Raw genomic sequence first — 26,019 nt, 5'->3', positions numbered from 1 at the left:
TGAGCTGTTGATGGTTCTTAAATCACAGTCTGGTGACTTGTCAGATGAAGCCCAGGGGATTTAAATGCAGACTGTCATAGTTGGTTGCAATTTCCATGTTGTATAGACACTCACTCCCCGCTCTTCTACCCCCTCACCAGTGTATTGTCCTTGCTCACATTAGGGCCACTGTCCAGGTCCTCCACATTTGCCATTTATGGGAGGAGACACCTGAGCCTTTTCTGTGAATGTGATGAGTAGCCTTTTTGCATTGAACCCTGTAGGCCACTTGCCAGGCTCTGAACTTGTAAAAAGGACTTGGGCCTTGGATTCTACAGTCAAGGGTTGGGAGAAACTAAGGATTATCTTGGAAAGATAACACGGGATGACCCTCCAACCGACTAAGCCATACCACCAGGGCTGTTTGGATCTTTTAATTCCCTGAGAGCCATTCAGGATAAATCTCTTGTCAAGCTGATGATCTTCTGGCTCCTCTATTCCTATGGAGGGGCCAGGTGGTTTTTCTGAGAAGCATTTCCTCACTCCTCTTTTTCTCCTCATATATGAGTAATAATTGCTCTGCCTTTGTCATGATGTCGATTGCAAGCGTAAGAGAAGCACGTGGGTTTCCGAGACAGACGGCCCTCTCTGTGCCCCGTGTCTGGGGCCTACTTAATAACCAGGGTCTGGCCTTGGCCCTGTGTCTGGCTCAGGGTCAGAGTCTCCTGTGTAAGTCGCTTGGCTTCTTTGGCCGCTTCATTGTCAGCTTTTGGGCTTCACTCAGGGCTGGATGTAAGAACAGCATGAATCATGGGAAAGAAGGAGTACCTCACGAAGCCAAGAGCCGCTGCAGTTACTCCCACCAGTATGACAACCGAGTTTACACCTGCAAGGTGAGTCCTCCCAGCTTCCCCCTGCTTCAGCGCCTGGCTTGCTGGTCACGCCCTCCTTTTGGGAAGACTGGCTTGGGGCACCCTTGCTGCATTTCAAAGTATCTGACATTCACACTGAATATCTCTGGAACTTCTCCCCAGCTCTGACCAAAGGAACTCACATGTCTTTGTTGCTGGGGCCTCATGGTTTTTAGGGTTTTTTTTTTTTAAGCTTATTTTCCCCTCCTTTTCTTGAACTTGTTCTCTTGAACTTGTGTGCAGGAGTTTTGTCTATTGATCCTTTGTTCTCCTTAAGAATGGAAGTGCTTCTCAAGAATCCCATTTTGATTTCTTCTGTCTGTGACAGGTGTATAGTTTACAGCTCAGTTTTGGGGCCCAGGATGGGTATACATTCAATTCATGACCATTTGGGGTGCTGGCTTCTTTACAGAAATGAACTTTTTTGTGATGGGCTCGATTTAGGGTCAGTAAACCCTTAGCTGGTGTGGTTTGCGGGGCGTGGGGGCTGCACCGGGACGTGAAGAGGCCCTGGGGCTGGTGTGCAGAGAAGAAGCTGGCAGAGTGCTCCATGTTTCAGGCCTGCTATGAGAGAGGCAAGGAAGTCAGCGTAGTGCCCAAGACATCTGCTTCCACCGACTCCCCCTGGATGGGTCTTGCAAAATATGCCTGGTCTGGGTGAGTTTATACGACGTAGCTAAGGGTTGTTTGGTGTGTTCGTCTCCCAAGGCGCCTGGCTGGGTAATAGTATCTATTTGCATTCCTTGTAGGTATGTGATCGAATGTCCTAACTGCGGCGTGGTCTATCGTAGCCGGCAATACTGGTTTGGGAACCAAGATCCTGTGGATACGGTGGTGCGGACAGAGATTGTGCATGTGTGGCCTGGAGTAAGAGCAGCTTTATTTATTCTTCTTTCTCCTGCATCATTCAGTTATTCATGTGTGTGGGAAAGTGGAACTTATTTAGAATTAAGGTTAACCATGAGTTTCATATGTTGGTGGCTTTGGAAGGCATGATTTGAAGAGCCTTTCTTGTCTAGGTTGTTATTTTCATTCTTTCTGCATAAATAATAGAAGCACAGTTTTGACTAAATGAAAAATTGATCTATAGTTATAATGCTTTAGCAAATAAAACTTCACTTTTTCGTAGTCTTCTCACTCATTTTCCATATGCATATGTTTGTATAGATGCAGTTTTAATTTACGTGCTATTTATCTGCCTGTATTTTCTACCACAATTTTATTTCCACATTGCTTCCACTTTTCATAATTCTCACTCGTAGTCACTGTGTAACATTCTATCCAGTGTTATAGTTTGATTCCCCATTCTCTTTTTAAACGCTCACAATGTTATTTTGAGGTTCTCTTATTAAAGAAAATGCTATAGTGACCATCTTTAGGTAAGAAAGGCATTTCTTTGTTTTGGACATTTTCTTGGCATATACTCTAAGAAGTGGGATTGCTATAGACCTTTACTAGTAGAAAAACTATTACTATAGTTTTTTTAATTTGACTTTTGAATTCAAGATGTTGGTAAAGCAAATCTGTGGATGCGGCATTGATATTTTGCTTTCATCCTGCGTGAAACCACAAGTCACACTTGGAATTACCCATCAATCACAACACATCCAAAATCTTTTTTTTTTTTTTTTTGTCATGGAAAAAAGCCGAGCAATCTTCTCTAAGGGATTTATTTCACCCGGTGATGTCCCCCTTGCCGGGTGATTCCTAAAGCCCTGGTCAGCCTGAAAGGCCTACCTGCAGACCCAACTCTGGGCTTTCCTGGGTCCTTTGGGTGCCGTGAAACTGACGACTTCCTCGCTGTTCTGTTCCTCTTCTTTCTGGTCTCCAGCCCCACTGAAAATTGTTCCTGCAGCGTGGTCTCGCTTCTGGAGCAGACACCATTGACAGGATGGTCCAGGCCATTCTGTTCTGTGGGTTTAATGTGGCCTCACTCTAGTATCATTTGCTCACAAAGTGTTTTATTACTGTCTTTATTTATTTATTTATTTATTAAAGATTTCATTTATTTATTTTTGGAGAGAGGGGTAAGGAGAGGGAAAGAGAGGGAGAGAAACATCAATGTGTGGCTGCCTCTTGAGTGCCCCCTCCCCAGGACCTGGCCCTCAGCCCAGCCATGAGCCCTGACTGGGATTTGCACCTGTGACCCTTTGGTTCACAGGCCAGTGCTCAATCCACCGAGCCACACCAGCCAGGGCTGTCTTTTGTTTTTTGATTAGGCATTAGTTCTTTCTTGTAAGAGTTAACATCTCTATGGCAAGATAGTTTATAGTCCAAGAAAACAGTAATGCTATAGTTTACTTTTAGGCTGTACTCCTCCTCGTCCTTAGACTTAGGGAAATAAGTGTTCCTCCCTTTCTGTTCATTCATTCATTCATTCACTTATTTATTTGTTATTTCAACATAAGTTGTTAAATATCGTGTGCTCAGAATTGAACTAGATACTTGGAAAAAGTACAAAAATGAAAAAGGTTATTACTTTCCAAGAGTTTTCAGTCTCATATGTCAAGTCCACAAACAGATACTGCACTTACCCATGGAAATAGGAGTCCTGCAGATGTACAGGTATTAGAGGAACTGAGCGGAAAGGCTTCTAACCCAGCCTGGGGCAGGGTGCTTCCTGCAGGAAGTGCCATTTTTACACAAGTACCTCTTGGATTGTCCAAGGTCTGTCCGGAAAAGTCCAGCCATTGTTAATATAATGAGAACGGTTTGTGCGACATCCATGTAACCTGGCAGCCAAGGGGTGTGGACTGGAATGTATGTGCATGAACAATGACGACTTCACTGTACTAGTCAGTGGGGTGGTAGATGCTGTTGAGTGAGCATGTGTACTGTAGGGCTGTCACATTCAAAATGAGCAAGTACAGCAATGAATCTACGTCAGATTTTGTGTTAAGCCTGAACATTCATCCATGGAAACTGTTCAGATGATTTAGAAGCCTGCAGCTATGGGCAACTGATGATGGGCAGCTTTATCATGACGACATGCCCATTCATGCATCACGTCTCGTGCAGAGTTTCTTGGCAAAACATCAGATCACCCAGGTGACTCACCCTGCGACTTCTGGCTTTTCCCAAAACTAAAATCACCTTTGAAAGTGATGAGATTTCAGACCGTCAAGATTCAGGAAAATTATGACAGGGCAGCTGATGGTGATTGGGAGAACTATGTGAGGTCCCAGGGTTCCTGCTTTGAAGGGGACTGAGGTATCATTATCCTGTGTACAGTGTTTCTTGTATCTTGTATCTTCTTCAATAAATGTCTCTATTTTTCATATTACATGGCTGGATACCTTCTGGACAGACCTCGTTTAGCTTGCTTATGGGCAAAGTAAGTTCTGAATTGAACAGTTGTGCACCAGGCCTTGTGGTCACCTTGAAGAGAATAAGTCACCACACTCATTGGTGTGGTGTTGCCTAGAAGCCAGAGGGATTCCTGGTCTGTCCCCATTTTTCTTTGCCAGGGGTTTGTGGTTCTGAGTTGGCCGTGACGAGTGTACAACTCACCCGAGACCCCTGTCCCTTTTCCCTTTGACTCCCTGCACTCAGAGCATGATGGGAGCCTGCATTCTCATTTCAGACGGATGGATTTCTGAAGGACAACAACAATGCCGCCCAGCGCCTCTTGGACGGGGTGAACTTCATGGCCCAGTCAGTGTCGGAGCTCAGCCTGGGGCCCACCAAGGCTGTGACATCCTGGCTGACAGACCAGATAGCCCCGGCCTACTGGAGGCCCAACTCCCAGATCCTGGTACGTGTGGCGGGACGTGCCGCATCCCCGGCTCAGTCCATTTTGCTCGGCCGAGCCACCCTGTCCTGAGCTTGCTCTGTGGGGGAGGCGTGGGGTTTCCCGCCCTGTCAGGGTAGCTCCCAGAGTATTGGAAAAGGGGTTACTTGGAGGCAACCCGTGTCCTCTTTGCCGGCTGATTTCCCTTTGTGTTATTCTGCAAGTATTTTCTTTGTGGTAGATTTTAGTTTTCTTGCTAATCATTATTGATCAGATGTGTAAGGCCACAGATACAGAATCTGGAGGAAAGGGACCTTTAGAGATCATTTAGGGTCATCCTTGGCTCGATTCATAAGCCTCTACAGCACCCACAGCAAAGGAGCACCCAGGTTTGGCCCAAATACTGTGTGACCAGGAACTCTTGTTCCTCACCAGCTTCCCAGAGGCTCTTCGGAGAAGCCATTAGAAAACAAAGTCTCATTTTCCTTCTGGCTACAGTTAGCTCCTCTGAGAACCCTGTGACTCAGCCAAATGATTTGAGAGCCTTTCCAGGCACTTCTTGGGAGAAAATGATCGTCACAGCTGTGCCTCAGTGGGGGCATTCCACGTGGCTGGAGGTTTTAGGGTCCCTGCATGAGGACCATTCAGGATGGGCCCGTGGTCCCCCCGTGGGTTTCGGTAACGTTCTCAGCGGAGCAGACACAAATTCTACCTGCCTCTGTTTGTTTTGGGCTTGGAACAGAGCTGCAGCAAGTGTGCTGCGTCCTTTAAAGATAACGACACCAAGCACCACTGCCGGGCCTGCGGGGAGGGCTTCTGTGACGGCTGCTCATCCAAAACCCGGCCCGTGCCCGAGCGGGGCTGGGGCCCCGTGCCCGTGCGGGTCTGCGACAACTGCTACGAAGCCAGGAATGTCCAGTTAGGTAACGTGGGGCCCGGGTGCTGCGAGGGTGGGGCGGGGACCCTCTGTCCTGGGCACTGGGTGTTGGGAACTGGACTGCCGAACGCCCAACCCTGCCCCTAACTGCATCACTCCTCTGAGAGCATTTGCTCCCTTGGTCTTGCCTAGTCATTCTGAGTCCTGGGGGTGCTAGTCCTTGGTAGAGGGGTCACTCCTATCCTGTGGTTACCACACAGGGCTTAGACGGACTTTTCTTCTTAGAGAAGGTTCGAGGTCATGCTCCTGAAACCTTTCTGGTTTCCTTTAAAGGAAGGCTGAGGTAAAGGACCAACAGATGTCACCCAGTTTTAGGATCTGGGCTGACCTGACATGACCCATAGCCCAGACTTGTGACCACTGCAGGACAGCTCAGTGGTACCCTGGCAGAAGAATCCAGGAGTGCTCTGCTGTTGCCCTCTGAGTTTTCCATCTGGGACGTGACTAAGAGCTGATGGCTTTTCCTTTATCGTCGTCTGCAGATGTTACTGAGGCACAGGCGGATGAGGAAGGTGGGACGCTGATTGCCCGGAAGGTGGGCGAGGCTGTGCAGAACACTCTGGGAGCCGTGGTGACAGCCATCGACATACCGCTAGGTGGGCCTGGCAGCGCGTCTCCTGAGTGCAGTGTCCGTGGGATGAAAGGCTTCAGGGTGTCCCGGGTTGTCGTTTTATCAAAGGCTGGCAGAGCTAGGTTGAGCTGGACAGCAGGCAGTTGACTGAAAACTGATTGACACTCGCTTACTTCTGCAGAATGCCTTAGTGGTTTCGTGTTTATTTCTGGAGGCCATTCTCTCATACCACTGGTTGCTGCATAACAAACTGTCTGAAAACATTAAGGCTTCAAACAACCACCATGTTACCATGTCTCACAACTTTAAGTCTGGAAGGTAATTCTTCTGCTTCCAGTGGTAGTTACCACCTGATGTTCCAGTACGGCAGCGGGACTGGCCTTGAGGGTCCCAGCCACCCCAACTTACATGCTGGGCCTTGGTTAGGGATGCCTGGAACGCTGAGCTCGGCAGACCCTCCCTCTCTCTCCATGTATTCTCCAGGCCCTTTGTGCGGTTTCTTCAGTGTAGCTGGACTTCTTTACCTGGTGGCTCAGAGCTCTAAGAGCTGATACTCCAAGAGACAAGTAGAAGCTGCCAGTCTCTGCTAAGGCCCGGGCCCAGAAACCGGCACTACTGTAGTCTTCTGTAGGCACAGAGCCGGCCCGGGTTTGGGAGAGGGGGCAGGAGTGTCAGCAAATGTGTGGCTATCTTTAATCTGCCACACCAGCCAAGCTGTCACTCACTTAGATTCAAGTTAGCCACTCGCCTTTGGTTGTGAGGGGCACTTGTAAGCAAGATGGAAAGACAAACCCACCAGTGCGTGGAGGGCTTAGGCAGGGTTTTCGGGGTCGGGGGTAAGTCGACCCTTTGTAGTAGAGAATAGACCAAAGACTCCTGGACAGGTGGTAATCAGAATTGGTGCAGATTTAATTACTGTGGCTCACAAAATGAGCTTTGACTCCAGGGTGCAGGAAGAGATGGATTTGCCCAGGCTCGAAGCGCAGGTTACAGCTGCACTCACAGGTGCCTGGGCGAGCCGGGTCTGCCCTCGGCGCAGAGCGCCTGCCAGCCGTGCTCACCAAGGGCTCCCCTGCTGTCGGGTCCCAGGCTGGTGCGTTAGACACGTTATTTCTTATGATCCCCATAACAGCTCTTGAAGGTGGGCTGTGGAAGATGAGCAGGCTGAGGCACCCAGGAGAACCTCTGTAACCCTGTGCGGCTGCTGATTGGCTGGTGCTCGATGGAACTGGGGTTTGGACGAAGACATGTCCTGACTCCACAGTCCAACTTCTTGTCGTTACTCCAGTGGTTCTCAATGCAGTTGCACCTTTGGGTCACCTGGAGAGCTTGACAGGCATGCAGATTTCAGTGTCTGCGTCCCAGCCCTGAAGATTGTGGCCTGGGTGGCACGGGGGAGAGCAGGCATCTGTCTGTTGCAAATGTCTGTAGGTGGTTCTGGGCGAGGTTGGATTGCGAGCAAGCGGAGGGTCCAAGGGTGCCTGCCTGCACAGCGGGACTCGGGGTGTTGGGTGCCATGTGTCCCGCCCATCATGCTTCCCTCCCTTCCACAGGTCTGGTCAAGGATGCAGCCAGGCCGGCGTACTGGGTGCCCGACCACGAGATCCTGCACTGCCACAACTGCCGGAAGGAGTTCAGCATCAAGCTCTCCAAGCACCACTGCCGGGCCTGCGGACAGGGCTTCTGTGACGAGTGCTCCCATGACCGCCGGGCCGTCCCTTCCCGAGGCTGGGACCATCCTGTCCGAGTCTGCTTCAACTGCAATAAAAAGCCGGGTGACCTTTAACCCTAGCTCCCTCTCCAAGTCCTTCACAACTCCTTAGGTTCTCAGGGTTAGAAACAGAAGTCTCGCTGAGGTAGGCCCTCCTCCCGGTCACCCGTTGTGGTGTGTAGCCCCTCTGCTCATCCTGGGGCCTTTCCCGTGGCGTGGGGCAGGGCAGACGGCAGGCTGGGGTGCGCCTGGCGGCAGGCCCGGAGGCATCAACCCTTCAGGGCTGGGGCCCGAGCAGCTTATAAAATCTGTTGCATTTATTTCAGTTAAAAATAATAAAAAATATATACCCACATAGACATATGAAAAGACATGGAGTATGTTCAGGCTGTTGCTGGCTGCAGAGACTCACTGCAGTCGTCCCCAGCACAGGGGTCAGGCAACAGTGACAGCAGGTCTTCCCCGTAAAACAGAGCCAGGTACAAAGCCGCTGTGTTGCTGGTCCTCTTCTCTTCTCTCCTGAGCCTTCGAGGCCTCTCCTTTCCTTGCCTTTTCCCTTCACGCCTCCTGGTTGCCTGAGCAAGTGAGTTGCCCAGGTGCTTGCTTGGAATCGCCTGAAAAGGGTCTGCCCTGGCCCTCCAGGGTGGGCCCCAGCCCTGCTTCAGAGATGACTCAGCTTAGCGTGCAGGTCACCGGAGTGGGTGGAGGGCGAGGGATAGGGTCCTCAGCCCCCAGGAGTGCCAGTGCGGGCCGTGTGACACGCTCGTACCTGGGGAGAGCCTGGGAGGAAGCGGGCCTCCCCCTGCTTGCTGCTGCTTCTGTCCGCTCCCACCCGGCTTGCCCAAAGGTCCGCCCTGCTCCTGAACAGAGCACCTGCTTCCCTCCCCTCCGACCCGACCTGCTCAGGCCCATCATCTGCTTCTGAGTGTTGCACTAGGATTTTTATTGCTCATTTTGAAGTGTCTTAATCCTTTGTTCCCAGACACGTGACCCCTCTAGCTTATTGGAGGGGCGATCATGAGAAATCTTCCAGGGAAACAGAGCACAGAATGGACTGTTAGTTGTTTTTTGTTTTTTGGGGTTTTTTTTTTTAGTATATATAAATATTACAACAGATCACTAAGAAAAAAATTCTCTCTGGTCCTTGCAAGAGGAAGTCAAATGGACTTTTGTTTCTCATTAAGAGCTGGGACATCCACATCTGTCGTGACTGGAAAGAGACTCTTGTGCTGAAATCCTGTCGTTGTGGTGGATTTTATCTTCAGTGGCCAAAAACGAAGAATCAAATGGCGACACAGTTCTTGACGGAACTGATGGTGGGTGGGTGGGGGAGCTTCAGGGAGGTCCTTGGCCGTCACGCCCTGCGCGGGTGTCCGTGTGACGTGGACCCGGGATGTGTTGGTCCTCAGACCTGCCCCTTCCCCTGCGGCCCGACCCCGACCGAGGCCCTCCTCCAGTACTGTGTGTCATCAAATCCGCCGTTATAAAGGAATCCTCCTGCTGAACGCGTGATGTGCTGACTCTCCTTTCGCTCCATTCGTGAGTCTTGCTCCCTCCCTCTAGGTGAAGGGGAGTAGCTGGTGGCTTTCAGAGCAGAAACCGAGTGAGGCGCGCCTCTAGGGTGGTGGTCACGTTTTACCCGTCAGCTCCTCAGGTTATTGCTCTGACAAGAAGTTCAAAAGCACAGCCAGAGACCACAAAACCATCATCACGGGGGTTTCGGCCTCATGCCAGCAGGCTCCTTTCCCCCAGCTCAGTCTGCTGACCTGGACCAGGAACCTTGCGGATGTTCCTTAAGAGTGTGTTCAAACTGATGACCAGAGAGCCCCTTCTCGTGGCTAGAGCGCTCCACACGTGCTCACCGACCACGCTGTTTTCCTGCACTGGCTGAGCTTTCCACGGAGGCTGTGAGACCCGGTGGGGGGGTGGGGGGGAGGGGTGTTCAGGGCCGAGGCACAGGCCGAGCCCTGCCGGCCTGGTCCCAGGAGGGCAGCCTGTGTTGGGTGCTGCGTGGTGCAGCCGCAGCAGCTGCTTGACAACTTGTGCTGTCAGGGTTTCACTCTGGTAGCTGTGGGGTCCCAGTCCCTGGGGAGTCCTCTCTCACAGTAGAAGAGGCTGTTCCTAGGGACCGATGGAGACCCTGGGAGAAGTTTCTACCATTTTGTGTCAGTCCCCTGCCCTGCTTTGTGTGTTCAGTTCCTGTGTCTGTCCTCCACTGTGTCTTCGTTCTTGCTGCTATTGAGACTCTGGTCTTTGTCCCTTCCCTTTCCTTTCCTGTTCCTGGTCCCTTTTGTTTTTATCTTCTCTCCTTCTTGGGTAAGCAGAGCAGAGTGGGGAGGGTTGGGGGAGGGGCAATGTATGTGGGGTGTCTCGTTTTAGACCAGGCCGTTCATCCTGTGGCTGTTCAGGGGCACCCCCAGCGTGTGAGTGTGCCTGGCTGCAGGGATGATGCGGAACAGTATTGTGAACTTCTTTCCTTACTCTAGTCAGACCAACAGGAAAGGGAGGGAGCCCAGTGTCAGTAACAAGAGGTTCTCTCTTCTTGCTCTACCTGTCCACCTCGGGCCTGAACTAAATAGCAGGTGAAAATCAGCTAAATACAGGATGAAAACAAAGGCTTACCCATGGAACTGCCATGCATACACGTCAGCTTGATTAAAGTTCTGAAACTGAACCTATACTCAACCAGCACCCAGAAGAAGAAACAACTGTACCGCAGGAACTCCTGGTCCCTCTCCCACCAGGAGTACCCACCATCCTGACATCTAACAGCACAGATTATGCCCGCCCCTACTTTTAGGGAGATGCTGCATAAAGGTTTTTCATTGATTTCATTTTTTTATTTTTAGATTTTACTTATTTTTAGAGATGGGAAGGGAGGGAGAAAGAAACATCAATGTTGGTTGCCTCTTGCGTGCCCCCCACTGGGGACCTGGCCCACAACCCAGGCATGTGCCCTGACAGGGAATCGAACCTGCAACCCTTTGGTTCACAGCCCGTGCTCAATCCACTGAGCTACGCCAGCCAGGGTGGTTTTTTCATTAATTTTAGAGAGAGAAACATCAGTTTGTTGTTCCACTTATTCATTCATTGATTGATTCTTGCATGTGCCCTGACCAGGGATCAAACCCACAGCCTTGGTGTGTTGGGATGATACTCTAACCAACTCAGCTACCCAGTTGGAGCATGTCCTAATAACTTCTTTCTGGTTTAAAAGACTTGCTCATACACAGGTGGAGGAGATGGTTGTTGAGCATATCTGAGAACTGGGGGCTGAGAACTAAGTAGTCTCCTAAATAATGGGGCCCAGTGGGATCCTCACACGTCTCTTGGGTTTAACTCTGCTGGTTTCACTTGTCTGGGGATCGGAAAGGTAAAAGAATATTTAGGATTTCTGTTATATGGCAGGCACTGGGCTAGGAGGGCTACATAGTAAGTGGTTCCCACCACCCCACTGGAAGGCTGGTAGTAGTGCCGTGTTTTATAGCCAGACGCTGGCTCAGAGAGGCTCAGAAGCCCCTGGTCGACTGGCAAATGAGAACCAAAGCTGGGGTTTAAGGAGTCAGACTGAAAGACTCCAGAGTGATGCCTCTGTCCTTTGCCACTCCCACACCAACTGCCTTTGGTACTGAAATGTAGAGTTTCTGGTATTTTCTCCACCACCCCCCCCCCCCACCCTCGGGTTGTGCATTACTCTGCATTTCCAGATAAGATATGGTCGGTATCTTTTGCTGAAAAGGAGAGTTTTAACAAATCAAGGTACCTGCTACTATCATATCAGGAAGGTCTTAGCTTTATATATGACCATTTTTCCATTGTCCTCAGAGGTTTTCATGGTAAGTGACAGTTGTACTTTTACTAAAAACAACAGGGAAGCTGGTTTAGAGATGAGGCAAGTTTGTCTAGCTTGTAACATTGGAGTTAAGCTTCTAACTGTTAATGGTAATTTTGCAACCATATTTGCATTTTAAATTTCAGCACTACCACTGATTGGGAAGAAAATCGAACCTATAACAGCAGCCCATTAACTTTATTGCTAATGGAGTTAGTTTCAGTTACTGAACAGCGGTCCCCAACCTCATTGGTGCCAGGAACTGGTTTTATGGCAGTTTTTCCATGGACTGGACTGGTGGCAGTGGGCAGGGGTGGGGGTGGCTTTATAGCCTGCCACCAGATGCAGCTTAATTGTCACTCGCCACTCACTGATAGGGTTTTGATGAGAGTCTGCAAGCAACTGATTTGTTATGGTCTCTTTGCAGTCAAACCTGTCTGCCACTGATAATCGGTATTTGCATCCGCTCCCCAGTGCCAGCATCACCACCTCTGCTCTGCCTCGTAAGGATCAGGTGTTAGATTCTCACAAGGAGAGTGCACCCTGGATCCCTCGCATGCGCAGGTCACAGTAGTGTTCGACTCCTATCCACCGCTGATCTGACGGGAGGCGGAGCTCAGGTGGTAATGCGAGTGATGGGGAGCGGCTGCAAACACAGATGAAGCTTTGCTTGTTCACCCGCTGCCCACCTCTTACTGTGTGACCCGGTTCCTAACGGTCCATGGCCTGGGGTTGGGGACCCTGGCCATACAAAACATGAGCTCTATGTTGAGTTAGAGCCAGTGCTATTTTTGTGCCTAGGAAACGCACAGGTTTATGAGCCCATGGGGTAGAGGGGCTTCTGGGGTGAGAGAACCTGAAATTAGGGGTATGCTCATATGACCAGGGCCATCTCTGACTGCCATTTGCAGAAAGTGGTATGTTCTTCTGCCTTTTGTGAGACTTTTGGTGGAGGCCACCAATATGCGAAGCTAATACTGAGCGGTTTCATCTACCACCATGGTTTCGACGGCCTGAGTCTCTCTCCAGGGCTCCGGCTCCATCCCGAGACGAGACCGTCGATGTCCATTAGACACTCAGCCCAAAGGGGCTCCCGGGGAACCGCGGCACCACGGATCTGGCTGCCCTGGGCGGGGCTCTTGGCGGCACTGGCACCTTTGTGCCTTTCCTCAGCTGTGGCCTCCGCGGAGGATGTCCTCTGTGCCCTGGCATAGTTGTTTTCATCCAACTAATGCCGAGAAGGCAAGCGGGGCAGTGTGGGCAAAGGCAGGGTGACCAGGCTGGAAGTCATCTGTGGGAGATGGGTGGCTGGTTTTAGGAGGAAGAGAGGGGGAAACTATGTTGAACCGAAGCTGAGCAGATCTTAAACCTCCAGAGTCAAAGTAAAAATCCCGTCTCCTCCAACACAACGGGCCTTCAAGCGATTCTTGGACTTGCTGGCTCTGCCACTTCTTAGCAGAAGGCCTTGGGCAAATTGCTTCCATTTTTTTCTTCAGTACATTAGAATGACCATCACCCACTTTATAGGGCTGTAAGAAATGAAGGGAATAATCCTGACACGGTTGTTTATTCAACATGCTGAGCGTCTAGGTGTGGCAAGCACTGGGGAGACTCAGGTTCCTGGAGGGGCCTGTGAAGCTGAGACTTCGTAGTTGGACTCTTCAGAGGAGGGGGAGTAGGGGGAGGTCTGAGCAGACACCAGAGGAGGGAGGACCTTGAAACGTCTGTGTCCTGAGAGCCCCAGCTGGGAGGTGGCAATTGGGCTGCAGGATGAGGCTTGTGCGATCACATCTCAAAGGCCACATGTTCTAGTCCGAGGCCCAGGAAGCTGTGGAAGGCAGGGGCCTCACCAGAAGGTCCGGCAGTGGCCAGGCAGTGAACGGCCCAGAGAAGCAGGTGTACAGGAGTGGTCCAGGGGGCTTCACCAACACATACAAGTGAGGAAATGGAGGAAGCAACTGAGTTTAGCCTGCAGTTATTTTTGGAGGTGATGGTTTGATGGACAGACCAGGACGGGGATGTAGGGCTGACCAGGCAGTAGGGCTAACGTGGTCTCAGGGCACTTCCAGGCACACTGAGGATCCCGAGTACCCTCCAGGGTGTGCTGGGCCGGCCGAACTCTAGGGAGGTTACACAGCAAGACGGCACATGAGGCAGGTGTTTGTTCGTCTGGGGGCGTTTTTAGTAACCAATGTGCTGTTGTCCTCCATCTCCATTTAGAGAAGGGTAGGAGCACGCCAACACCAGGCCAGGTAACAGAGGATTTATCATAGCCCAGTGCTGCCGCCACCATTGCCTGCTCCTTTCCCAGTCACCAGGGAACAGGGCAAAGTGCCCTAGTAGACCCACAAGTGAAAATGCTTCAAGACTGTGCAGCGTACTAATCTTTGGGACACTGTTAACAAGCAATCGGACCAAAATGCTTACCAACTTCTCGGCTAAGTCTAACCACTTTTCATACAACCTAGACCAAATGTTAGGAGTAGTGACTGCTAACCAGAGATCAAGAACAAATTGCTAAATTGAACTTAGGAGTTTTGAGACTTGGCTGGTGTGGCTCGATAGGTTGGACCGCCAGACTGCGAAGGGGTCGCTGGTTTGATTCCCAGTCAGGGGACATGCCTGGGTTGCGGGCCAGGTCCCCAGTAGGGACGTGTAAAAGGCAACCACACATTGATGTTTCTCTTCCTCTTTCTCCCTTTCTCTAAAAATAAATGAATGAAAAAGTTATATAGGGATAGGGCCATACTTGTCAGAATTTACCCGGTAGCCTCGAGTGGTCAGGATGTCTACACTGTTTTGGGAGAGAGCAAAGTTGGACAGTGTGTCCAACTGAGGGTTTTCGGTGCCGATGAATTGGCACAGGAACTGTGGAGAAAGCTCAGCAATTTTAAATTGTAGGTGCTATAATGAACGAACTTGTGTACTGTTAATAACTTAGATCTTGAGGGGACGAGCATATGGGTGGATGTTAGGGTCATGGTCTGGCACTATGCTTGCTTGTGCTCTCGGGCAGGGGCATGTCACCAGGTTAACCCAAGAGACTGCAGTGAGTGGCCACCTGGACCCTTCAAATGTGTAGGTATTTCCTGGGACTGATGTACAGGTCAGTATGACAGGGTTGCCGAGATACAGGAACAAATCTAAATGATTCCACACATAAGAATTAGCAAGCTTCTTACCCATTGGTGCCAGAAAAACTCATTTACCCAGTGATTGTGTGTCATGCAACGTTAGCATTGCCTGTTTACACTTGCACCAGGCCACTTCCCGGTTTCTCCACAGCGCTGGTGTAACACACAGCTATTGTCAGTGACTGGAGGAGTGTGAAAATAGACGTGACCTCAAGTCTTCCAGTTCCAAGTCCCAGCTCTGCACTTAACAAGGTCTGTGATCGGAGGCAAGTCATTCGATACCTGTGCCCAGGGTTCTCTGCCTGGAAAATGATGCTAACCTGTGTGTTACTACTACTGCCCTGTCTCTTGTGTGGGTTGTTGTGAGGATCAAATCAGGTAAGACAGGGGAAAGTCCTTTATAAAATATGAGGCACTAAAAATATTATAACATGTAGCTCATTTATCAGATAACCAATCTTTTTTTTCCCTTAATTTGCTTCTCTGTACATTAAATTATTAGTTTGAGTTCTGGCAGGAAACAGACATCACGCTTAAGGGAGGAACTGAAGAGAGTTTAACTGGTGAAGCATTCTGGGCTAGCAGCAGTGAGGAGCAATTACAGCTGTACGTCTGCAGGGACACATGGAGAGAAGTTACCGAAACCCAGAGAGAGCAGTGTTCCACCGGAAGCTTCGGCCTTAGGTGGAGGAACTCCGCCACAGCCCCCACAGCCCAGCAGGAGGTGAGCCGGGGACTAACAATCCCACCTCTGCTCCGCCCGAACCCACGGGGGCTGGAGAGCCACAGAGGCAGTCCAGAGGTTGCCTTGGGGGACACACACAGCAGGTGAAGAGGGCACACAGGTGGGCCTGCAGGGGCAAGGGGAAGCTCCCCGGCAAAGCCACTAAGGCCAGCCCCAGTGTCTACCCTTTTTATTTTCCTCACCCAAGATTGAAGCTGACATTACGGCAGCGGGTCTGTTCCTGCAGCAGCCAAGCATCGTGATCTCCTGCATCATTAAAATCAATGTACCATCCCACAATTCTTTCGGTTTATTGTCTGGTAGAGAGACAACTCTTTAACACTTGGTACAAACATCTGACAAACTGCTTCTCTTAACACTGTAAAAAGTCAAAGCCAATTTTCTTTGAGATGGGGCCCTTGAATCTGACATTCAAGTCACTGTGAGGGAAACAGGAGATGCTCTACCTAACATTTTGGAAGGTGCCTCAACAAAAGGCAAGCCTGCTTAAAACCTCTAGCATCTGAAAAGATCCATCCTTCTGTCCAATGCCTGTGAGTGATAATGGAAGGATCCCAAAGGTCTCCTGAGAGTATGAGAAGGCTCGTTTGATGATTCCCAACTCCAGCCTTGGATCTTGCTCTAGGAACTCAGACGGCTCCTCTGTTCCTCATCTCTCCAGCGGCTTTTGTGCGTGCAGATGATGCCTCTGTACGCACTCTGACAGTCTCACTCGGCCTCATCGCTCGGCTTCTTGAAAGGGCTTTTGGTGAAAAAAGCTTTAATTTAGTTATTGCCAACCTCCAGCCCTTAGAAAAGGCTTAAAAAAATAAAAGTGGGGGAAGGGATTAGTCTAAGGAATTCAACAAAAGGAAACAGGTACCTTTTATGAAAAGGACTTTCGAGCTCTCTGAGCCCACAACTTAAGTTTAGTAAAGTGTCTCCACATAGCACATAGCACCTTCTTCCTCCCTAGCAGCTGGATGGATGGGGTCTGTGCACACAGAGCATCCATTTAAAATGCCTTCACTGGAAGCAGCAATTATGGCAGAAGTAAGGCTACTTTTTACTCCCTTAAGTCAAGTCCACAGTCCTCCAGGCTGTGCCCTGCAGAATCAGCTGTAGGAGAAACAGTAGAGGTCCTGCTGGACGGCCATGAGCAGCCCCGGCGCCCCCCGGGGGCCCCCGAGCCGAGAAGAGAAGGCCACACTGGGAATGTTGGCCCTGGAGGTGGGGTGTGGCGAGGGTATGGTTCTGAGCAGCTGGGCGTCGTGGAGGCTCCAGATTCTCGTGTAGCAGTCCTGGCCCACTGCGAGGGAGGGAAGAACGTGGCAGGTTAGTGCGCGATGCAGAGAACTTGTGTGCGCGTGGACGTGGATCCACAGGGGTGGTGTTAGGGGACCAGCCTTCAGTTCCTTTACAGTGACCTTGATTTCTTTTCTCGGCATGCTCTGGTGGAAATGCAAGTACAAGGGACAGGGAACCCAAGCTTTTCCACGGAAGTTGCCCCATGGGATAAGGTCACACTGAAAGCTGACCTGGTGAATAGATGTAAACCCTACAACCAAGTCTCCCAAGCTGCCGTGTTTTATTGCACCTACCTAGCCTGTTACCAAAATGATGTTTGTCCACTGATGTGGATGTTTAAACTGCTGCTTACTGCCCTGGCTGGTGTGGCTCAGTGGACTGAGTGAACCGAAGGATTGCTGGTTCGATTCCCAGCCAAGGCTTATGCCTGGGCTGTGAGCCAGGTCTCGAGTGGGGAGTGTGTGAGAGGCAACTGATTGATGTTTTTCTCACACATCGAAGTTTCTCTCCCTTTCTTTCTCCCTCCCTTCCTTCTCTCCAAATATAAAATCTTTAAACTGCTGCCTACTAACGTCCAACTCCGTGTCCCCTCCAGTCTCCCCAACCCCGATAGCTCGGAACCCTTTACCCTGCTGTTTTAGAGTAATTTCTCCCTCTGTTGCTGAAGATGCTGGGGGCCCCAGGGATAGAATTTGATGACCAGAGTCTTCCCTGCCTCAGTACCTGCCACCACGATTCCTTCTTCTTCGTGCACGTGCAGGGGCAGGAGGGCGTACTCGTTCACGTGACCTTCGTACTGCTTTACACACTTAGTGGTCCTCAGGTCCCACAGCTTGATCTGTAGGCAGAAGCACAAGGGGCCATTAAGGAGGGTCCAGCAGGCACACTGGGGAACCTCGGGCACAGAGGCCAGGGAGGGCGAGGTGGTCTCCAAGGGCCTCTTCAGGTTAGGAAAAGCTACGCCTCAAATGCCTGAGGCCCTGAGTCCATCAAAAGCACCAGAACCAGCTTCGGGGCTGTCTAAACCAGACTGGGCTCTGAGTGGGCAACAGAGCAGCTGCCCTGCACAGCTCACAACCCGCCTGTGCTCTAGCTGCCCTTCCATCCTGCTGTCTGGCACAGAGTCCCTCCACCTGACAGACCACTGGGCCACCGGCTCTGGTGGCTGGAGAAAGGCAGTGCTGCCCTACCGTTCCAGCCATGTCAGATGCCATCAGGCATTTCTCTTCTTGGAGGATCTGCACAGACGTCACTGCTGAGTGGTGGAACAGGCGGGTGGTCTTCCAGTTCTTGCCCTCGTTTCGACAACGCATATCGATGGCAAAGATCTCCCCAGAGCGACAGCCATTAAACAGCAAAGGAGTCTATGGGAAGAGGGACAGCTTGGCACCTCCCTCTAAAGGTGGGAGGGGCGTGCCCTCCAGAACACCCCCCACCCATCTCAGCCCTCCTGGGTCAGAGTTTGAGCCTCAGTGGAGTTGGGGGGGTTCCTTAAGAAGGGGAAAAAGAACTGGACCCCGTGTGTCCCCAGGGCCCTCCCCACAGGCTGCACTGGCCCCTCAGGCCTCACTCTGGAGCCCAGGTGATGGTGTTGGCCTCCACCAGCACCATCTGCTCTGAGAAGCTGGGGTGAGGAGTGTGGAGTAGCAGAGGTCAGAGGTCCAGGTAAGGCAGGGGGTCCCAAACAGGGAGGGAAGATGGCTGAAGAAACCCGAATCGATGAACTTGGTGCTGACTGCTGGAAACAGGTCGGCACACTCCCACCGCTGGTTTAAAGACAGATGGCATTTTCTGTGGGACAAGCCTTTGACTTGTATTGATGACGAGAATTTTGATTTTTAGGTTTATCAAATGTGTAACTTGAAAGCTGAGTATGAAACTATTTGGTGCTATGAACTGGAACTTAATTTCTACATTAACAAAACTGTCCTATTGGCCTGTCCAAGCACTACATGAGAATTGCTAACAGCTCATTTAAACAGGAAGTCGTTTAAAGCCAGTTTGACAAGGACGGTCTGCATCAGCCACCTTTCCCTAGTGCAGACACACTCAAGTAACCCGTTAACCCTTTCCACTGCCCTTGTTTCCCCTGTCAAAGGGGGAGGAGGACCAGAGGCCACACGGAAATCCAATTTCAATCCAGCAAAATGGCCACTCTTGGGGAACTTCATATTCCCAACCCAGCCTACCATGGCAGCAAACTGCTGGGCCAAAACGTCACTGCTGGTCCCAAATGACTGCCGGTGTCCCGTCACCACGTTGGTCACCAGGACCCACCGGGACAAGCCTGACAGAGGCAGAGATGGGGTGGAGAGACAAATGTCACTTGTAGTCTGGGGAGAGGGAATGCTGGACAGGGGTGTTGAAGGTCTGAGAAAGCCATTCCTCTGAGGACCTGGGGGGGTGGCCACGGCTCACCTGTACTGAAGCAGTTGTTGGCCTGCGAGTTCATGGACCACGCACAGGACCAGGCCCCGGGGATCCGGAAACTGCACAGCATGCCGGGTCGGTCCCCTGCTGAGAGAGGCAGCGAATGTCAAGCATGGATGCCCTCTGGGGACAGCGACCACCAGATCCGGGAACCTCCAGGAACAGCTGCTTGCTGGGGGTCTAGACCTTGGCTCCATTCTGGGCTTTGTGGTAGCAAAAAGCCGAGGTACTTGGCGGGGGTCCCCGGTTCTGAAGTGGTTATTCTGAGAGTGAATAGATAAATCTTCACTGACATCCCAGGAGAAATACTAAAATATTCACGGCTACCCGGGAGGCAGTGTGGTGTCACAGGTGAGAGGGCTTCAGTCCAGGTGACGCTATCAGATGCTTAACTTCAAGCAAAACTTTTTTTTAAATAAACTCACTGATAAAACACACGTAGGGAGCACAGATCACAAGTGCCCAGTTAAATGAGTTATCACAAAGTAGAGCCACAACCCAGATTTAAGAAACAGAATTTTTCAGTACCTTCCCCATTACTACCTTCCCAAATGGAACCGCTGTCTTGACTTCTACCACCACGGATTAGTTCTGTAAGGCAAATTCGGAACTTCTCTTTGCCTCAGTTTCCTCATCTGTAAATTGGTGATAATATCTGCCTCATAAACTAGCTGTACAACGAAATGCCAGGCACTGGGCTAAGCGTCTGTGACCTTGTTTAATCCTCCATGTAACCGGATGGGGGAGGTATTATCTTGGCTCTACAGAGGTTAAGCAATCTGTTCACGCCGGGATTCGTGCCAGGCCTGCCTGGAGCCTGTACTCGTAGAGGCCTGACCCTCATCTAATTGATCCGAATTCCCTGAAAGACTGGAAACCTAATATTCAGAGTGCTGCCAGGAAGAAGCCGGGGGTTCTGGACTGCCTTCGGCCAGAGAGAACGTGAGTATCCCAGAGAGCACTGGCTGGTCGCTTTCAGACATGATCTGTAACAGGCATCTCCAACAAATATTTTGATTTTTTGTACTGGTTGCACATACTCTTAACTGTTCTGGCTCCTGAAATGACCCAAAGGAGGAAATGTGTAGAGATGCACATGCTTCCAGTACGAACCATGGGTCAGGCTGGAGGACGCCCCCCAGATGCTTCTGCAGGTTTCCCCCACCCTGCGAGCTCTGACGGGTTCACGGAGCCTCTGGTCCCACCCCTTGTGTCCAAGCCTTTGCCGAGGAGCTTATGCTGGGGCTGTTGGCTCCAGCTTCTTGGAGGAGGAGGACAGAGACCTGTCAGAGCACCCCGATTTCACAAAGAAGACTCAGTACCTGTATGACTACTGACGAACAGTGATGCCGGGAGCAGGGTGGCACAGCCGGGCGTCTCAGCAATCCCCATGAGGCAGAGCCTGGAAACGCTGTTAAGGACAGTCAGGTACAAGGTCTCCTCTGGGAGGAGGGTGGGCACCAGTACCCTTCAGAAATTACAGAAATATGGCATAGCTCAGTGGATTGAGCTCGGGCTGCGAACTAGTGTCGCAGGTTCAATTCCCAGTCAGGGCACATGCCTGGGTTGCAGGCCATGACCCCCAGCAACCGCACATTGATGTTTCTCTCTCTCCCTCCCTTCCCTCTCTAAAAATAAATAAAATCTTAAAAAAAAAAGAAATTACAGAAATTACTCCCATGAAGCCAGACTTAACACGTTTACATTTTCCACATATAGTTTCAGGGTTTTTTTAAAGAAAAAAAGGTCACAGATACAGTTAAACACCTTCTTTGACCCCTCCCCAGCCCAATTCTCCCTTCTACCTCACCCAGAAAGAATCACTGTTCTAGGCCATGTCATATTTCCACGACGTGTTTGTCCCTGAGCAATGTAAAGAGCGGCTCATGATCTAAAAACACACACAGATGGCACCACGAAGGGCATCTTCTACAAGTTTTTAGTCTTCGTTGCCTTCTAGACCCGTCTGTGCCAGTGCTCGTGGCCCCACTTCCTTCATCGACACCATCCTCAGTATAAATACGCGATTTATTAATCTGTCTCCGCAGCTGGGCACTCAGGTGGTTCTTCCTTTCTCTTCGAGCTGCTGTTGCAATGAGTGCCTTCCTGCCTCCCACTCCCACACGCAGGAGGCTTTCCTAAGGCAGTGCTTCTCAAGCCCAGGGTCAGCGTTTAACTGTACACTCCTATGTGCTATATATACACACACAGTTGAAAGAAGAGTTTTATAAGATATTTGCCCTAAGTATGAAACTGGTATTTTGTAGTCTATTTCACTTTATAAATGCTGCTCACAAACTGACTTGCTGGCCCCTGACGGGTCATGACCTGCAGTCTGGAAGCTCCGCTCTGCTGTCCACCCCTCGAGCGGAACTGTGGGGGCGTGAGAGTCCTGTATCTTCAACTTAAAGTGGCTGCATCAATTCGCTTCCACGGCAGTGTTCCCCATTCTCCAAACCTGCCACATCTTGGCACTTTGAAAACGTGTGCTTATCTGAATATAATGTGACACCTCATTATTTCAATCTGCACTTCCCTGACTACAATTGTGTGTACTGATTCATCTGATTATAGTCACTTGGGTTTCCTTTTTGGATTGTCTCCTATTCTTTGCCTACTCTTGCACTGCACTGTCTTCTGGCTGATGTGGTTGCTCTCCCGTGCCCTTCACAGCCAGACTTCTCTCTATAGGAACCTATGTTTATCTGCACTCCTTACCTTTCTTTCAGTAGTCAGCCCACTGAAATCCAGGTATGACACCTTTCCAGCCGGTTTCTCCCCAAGGTCTCCAATGAGCCCTTGTTTCTAAATCTGATGGACACTCTCCAGTCCTGCCCCGTGGCTATGCAGCACATTTCTAACTATGCACTCCTTGGTCCCCACACCTCCATTCCCTTGGGAATACCACCCTTGGACTTTTCCCTGCCACCGACACTCTGTGGCCTAGATGACCCCAAGCCTCTTAGCCTTGCATCTCTCCTCCACCTCCGCTCATCACTCCCTCTCTCTCCAGTGCCCGCTTCATCCTGCAGCAGCCTTCTGTGTGAGGTCTTGCCTTCGCCAGCCTGCGTGAGAAATGACTCCGAGACCACAATCTTCCATGGGCATCCCATGTCCCTGCGGATTCCGTCTCCCAAGGCCCTGCTTAGTCAGAGACCACGGACACCAAACACTGTTGCCCTGGGTGCCACACTCTCCCTTGCCTCCTTCTTCTGATGGAACTCTGGACCCTCCTTCCCATGTGGGGACCACCTCCAGAAAGGCTGCCCCAATCCCTGCATCGCTTTCATGTCCAGCTGCCCAGACTGGTCACTCATGGAGCTGTCCATCTCCGGCACTTTGCACAGGGATTGTATATGCTCAACAGACGTTGGTGGAATGAACGCACACCCCCCTCATCCAAAAATGTAAGTACCTGCAAGGCAACCAGGCAACATTCTCGACAATCTGTGTCATGCTGCCTTGGGTGGCGGGCCCCATGCGAAGCACCGCTGGTGTGGAGGGCAGGACACGGGGAGAAAGTCCGTACACGGGTGCACTTTCAAGTGCTGTGGCTGAAACCCGGGTTACAGTCCAACGGTGGGCACTTAGAGGGCCGGCACTGTAGATTTCGTCCTCTAACAGGCCACAGGTTAACAAAGAGCCCAGGAAGTGTAGAGAAGAACTCAGTCTGACCGTCCACCACTCTTTGGGGGAAAATGCAGAATGCAGGTCTCAATAGGGAGCAAGTTCCATGTTCTTTCAGAAGCGGTGGGTGCACAAAAGCCTGAAGATTACCTGAAGTGACCACCAGAGGGCCAGCTGCTGATCAAGCTACAAAAGACAATACTCTTTATACTCTTCAAACCCAGTTATACGGATTCCATCTTCTCCTCAGCCCTCAGAAACATGAAAAAAATACTGTTTTGGCCCTGGCCGGCTAGCTCAGTTGGTTAGAGTGTTGTCCCAATGCACCAGGGCTGCGGGTTTGATCCCCGGTCAGGGCACATACAAGACTCAACCAATGAATGCATAAATAAGTGGAACAACAAATAGATGTTTCTCTCTCCCTTAAAAAAGTCAATTAGAAAAAAAGAAAAAAATACTATACTATTTTAAAATTAAAAATGAGTGAGGTTGTTTTCTCTCCTTCAAGGGTTGGTTTCTCCTGTCCTCTGGTAACCCATCACCCCAAAGGACCCCAAAAGCAAGTCACATAAAACTTTCGATTTAACCAAACACACAGTTTTGTCTCACATAAACTTTATAATAAGATCTCTAATTTAGGCTTTAACCCCCTCTGAAACCGTGCTGTGGAATAAGTTTTAAAAATAGGTTCTGCCCTGGCTGGCGTAGCTCAGTGGATTGAGCTTGGGCTGCGAACCAAAGTGTCGCAGGTTCGGTTCCCAGTCAGGGCACATGCCTGGGTTGCAGGCCATGACCCCCCAGCAACCACACATTGATGTTTCTCTCTCTCTCTTTCTCCCTCCCTTCCCTCTCTAAAAAATAAATAAATAAAATCTTTAAAAAAAAAATAGGTTCTGATTCAGCCATCATTTGCTAGGGACCTGTAACGTGCCAAGCTCTGTGCAAAGTGCACTCACAGATGTCAGCTGTCAGCCTCACGGCAACTCATGACGCAGGTGCGTGGTACCAGCAGTCCTAGTTCAAAGAACTCATTTAATGTGGAAATGAACGAAGAAGACTCACTGACATGTGGCTTTGCGTCAAACAATACTCTTCCCTGAAGTACATGATAGACAGCTGTCCTGTGCATCAAAGCACCCGGGGACCCCAGAGGAAGGCCCGCTACCCTGACACTGCCCTGCTGTGCTCCTAGCAGAAACGCCCTGCTGGCTCCCTGGGAAGGCGGAGAGCAGAACGAAGAGTGCTCTGAAGGAGGCCATCTCTGGCAGGGAACTGGGCCACAGCCCGCAGACCCACGCCCCATGCCAAAGGAACCCCCTTCCTCTCGTGTCTGCCCTCCGTCTCCCCCAGGAAACTCACCCCACCCCGGGACCACTGCCGCTCTTGACTCCTACCTCCCCTTCAGAAGGATTGGGGTTCCTTACCAAGATTTTACTGCTCCTTTCTGCTTTATTCCTCCACTAAAACACTAGCTCTCAAGTTCCAGGTCAGTGTATGGCGCACAGTGACCTCAGTCACCCGACCTCAACTACTTCCCAGGGCCGCATGGGAATCCCTGTTTGCTACCCACGTGCACTGCTCCTTCTGAAAGGGTGAGAGCATGTGCAGAACGTCCCAGACCCCTGACCACTAGGGTGCCACTTCACAAACCCACAGGTGCGCGTCCGCGTCAGGGCGTGGCCTGCCCACCAAACCTCTTTGTCGGCCAAAAGATACAGAATGTGAGAATCCAAGTGGTTCAGCGAGGCCCAGCACACAGAGTTGACCTGGAGAGGAAGCACACAGCAAGACAGAAAGATTGGTCTGACTGCCAACTTGCGGAGAGCATCAGACAAATGCTTTCTTGTGGAATCACTTGCGGGGCATCGACATGTGACTTCTTCAGGTCTTGCTCCTTAAAAAGGGGCTGGAACAAGCATCTTGAGAACAGGGAAGCTTCCTGCCCCCGCACACAGGGCCTTAAAGAGGGAAAGGGAGTGGGCAGCCTCCAGACCTCAGTCCCTCATTACCAGCATGGCCCTCACAGTGAGACATCCGGTGTACCCTCCAGGGCGAGGCTCACCTCTCTTCAAATGGCGGGGAGGAAACCCGCCTCTGAAGGCATACTGTATCTCACTTCACCCAGAGACCGTTTTCAACCCTATCTATCTAAGTTGCCCCCGAGGACCCGACTGGTGTGGCTCAATGGGTTGGGCTTCGTCCCACAAACCTAAAGGTCGAAGGTTCGATGCCCGGTCAGGGCACATGCCTGGGTTCGGGCCAGGTCTCTGGTTGGGGGAGTGTGAGAGGCAGCCGTTTGATGTTTCTCTCCCTCTTTCTCCCTACCTTCCCCTCTTTCTAAATATAAATGAATAAAATCTTTTTTTTTTTAAAAAGTTGCCCCTTAGACATCAAGCTCCTCATATTTATGTGGACCTCAGGGTCGGCCACAGCCTGGCCGAGTGACTGACACGTCGTCCTGATGCACAGGGAGGACCCTCCACCCGGGCTCCCTCAGCCCGCCTCCCAGGAACGATGTCCTTGGTGTGGGCTCCTTCAAATCGACTCCATCCTCCTGAGGGGAAAGAAGCACTGCTTCAAGTCTTCCCACATCTAAATTCCTTTCTCTTCCAAGACGAGACACTTCCGCAGCCCCTTTCTGCCTCGGTGGATCCCCAGGGTCTAAAATCCCACACCTGCCTTGGGAAAATGAGGCAGCGGGGCGCTGGCTCCTTCACAGAGCCCTCCCCCAGCCCTGAACCTGGCTGACTGCTACAGTGCCCCTGGGTGCAAAGGCGCAGCGGGCTGGAAGGCTGACGGGGAGGGCGGAGTACCTTCCGGTTGGTGAAGTACAGGTTCTCGTGCATGTGCACCCTTAGTGTGGGCGTCTTCAGACCACGCAGGCTGATGATGCCATACTTGGAGCCTCCGACTTTGACATCGTTCACTGTGAAGAGCCGGTCACTGTTGGTATCTGCCTGGAAGGGGAAAGTGGACTGCGGGTGACCTCCCAGGCCTCGGACCACCTGCCTGTCTCTGACAGCCCCCGTGCTCTGCATTTTCACCAGGTGAGAGGTCCCCCTCCATGCAGCATGGAGGTGACCTAACTTGCCCCTACTTGGAGTAGCCACAGCCGGGCAAAGCTA

At 51.1% G+C, this 26,019-nt stretch overlaps 2 protein-coding genes and 1 long non-coding RNA gene across 9 annotated transcripts in view; 2 read left to right on the top strand and 1 right to left on the bottom strand.

Annotated features, from left to right (window-relative positions):
* Positions 1-9,344, top strand: part of ZFYVE1 (zinc finger FYVE-type containing 1) — a 45,774-nt gene extending 36,430 nt beyond the window's left edge. For 4 of the 5 annotated variants that reach the window (XM_028506012.2, XM_036011786.1, XM_036011789.1 and 1 more), the window contains 7 exons: positions 764-872; positions 1,450-1,547; positions 1,640-1,757; positions 4,474-4,644; positions 5,363-5,543; positions 6,040-6,153; positions 7,682-9,344. In XM_028506012.2, coding sequence (XP_028361813.1) covers positions 764-872; positions 1,450-1,547; positions 1,640-1,757; positions 4,474-4,644; positions 5,363-5,543; positions 6,040-6,153; positions 7,682-7,914 — 1,024 coding nt within the window. In that variant the 3' untranslated portion in view covers positions 7,915-9,344. The remainder of the gene's footprint in view (positions 1-763; positions 873-1,449; positions 1,548-1,639; positions 1,758-4,473; positions 4,645-5,362; positions 5,544-6,039; positions 6,154-7,681) is intronic. The other variant, XM_036011795.1, reaches the window with a different exon arrangement.
* A 5,931-nt stretch (positions 9,345-15,275) lies between these two features.
* Positions 15,276-26,019, bottom strand: part of DCAF4 (DDB1 and CUL4 associated factor 4) — a 23,293-nt gene continuing 12,549 nt past the window's right edge. Inside the window, exons 7-15 of one of the 3 annotated variants that reach the window (XR_004899991.1) lie at positions 25,708-25,851; positions 24,611-24,660; positions 20,590-20,669; positions 19,256-19,354; positions 19,027-19,124; positions 18,028-18,201; positions 17,561-17,675; positions 16,413-16,838; positions 15,276-16,292 (exon numbers count right to left, since the gene is read on the bottom strand). Coding sequence is in view for 2 of the 3 variants with exons in the window: in XM_036011803.1 (XP_035867696.1) it covers positions 16,645-16,838; positions 17,561-17,675; positions 18,028-18,201; positions 19,027-19,124; positions 19,256-19,354; positions 20,590-20,669; positions 24,611-24,660; positions 25,708-25,851 (954 nt within the window). In the remaining variant the exon portion in view is untranslated. Of the gene's footprint in view, positions 16,839-17,560; positions 17,676-18,027; positions 18,202-19,026; positions 19,125-19,255; positions 19,355-20,589; positions 20,670-24,610; positions 24,661-25,707; positions 25,852-26,019 lie in introns of all 3 variants that reach the window. The other 2 variants (XM_036011803.1, XM_036011807.1) reach the window with 2 other exon arrangements.
* The window catches only part of LOC118497473, a 6,666-nt gene continuing 3,258 nt past the window's right edge, over positions 22,612-26,019 (top strand). The window contains exon 1 of the long non-coding RNA XR_004899995.1: positions 22,612-22,674. This is a non-coding gene — a long non-coding RNA (uncharacterized LOC118497473). The remainder of the gene's footprint in view (positions 22,675-26,019) is intronic.

This window comes from Phyllostomus discolor, chromosome 1, assembly GCF_004126475.2.
Source record: "Phyllostomus discolor isolate MPI-MPIP mPhyDis1 chromosome 1, mPhyDis1.pri.v3, whole genome shotgun sequence".
Taxonomy (NCBI): domain Eukaryota; kingdom Metazoa; phylum Chordata; class Mammalia; order Chiroptera; family Phyllostomidae; genus Phyllostomus; species Phyllostomus discolor.
This window is presented reverse-complemented; position numbering and strand designations above follow the sequence as displayed.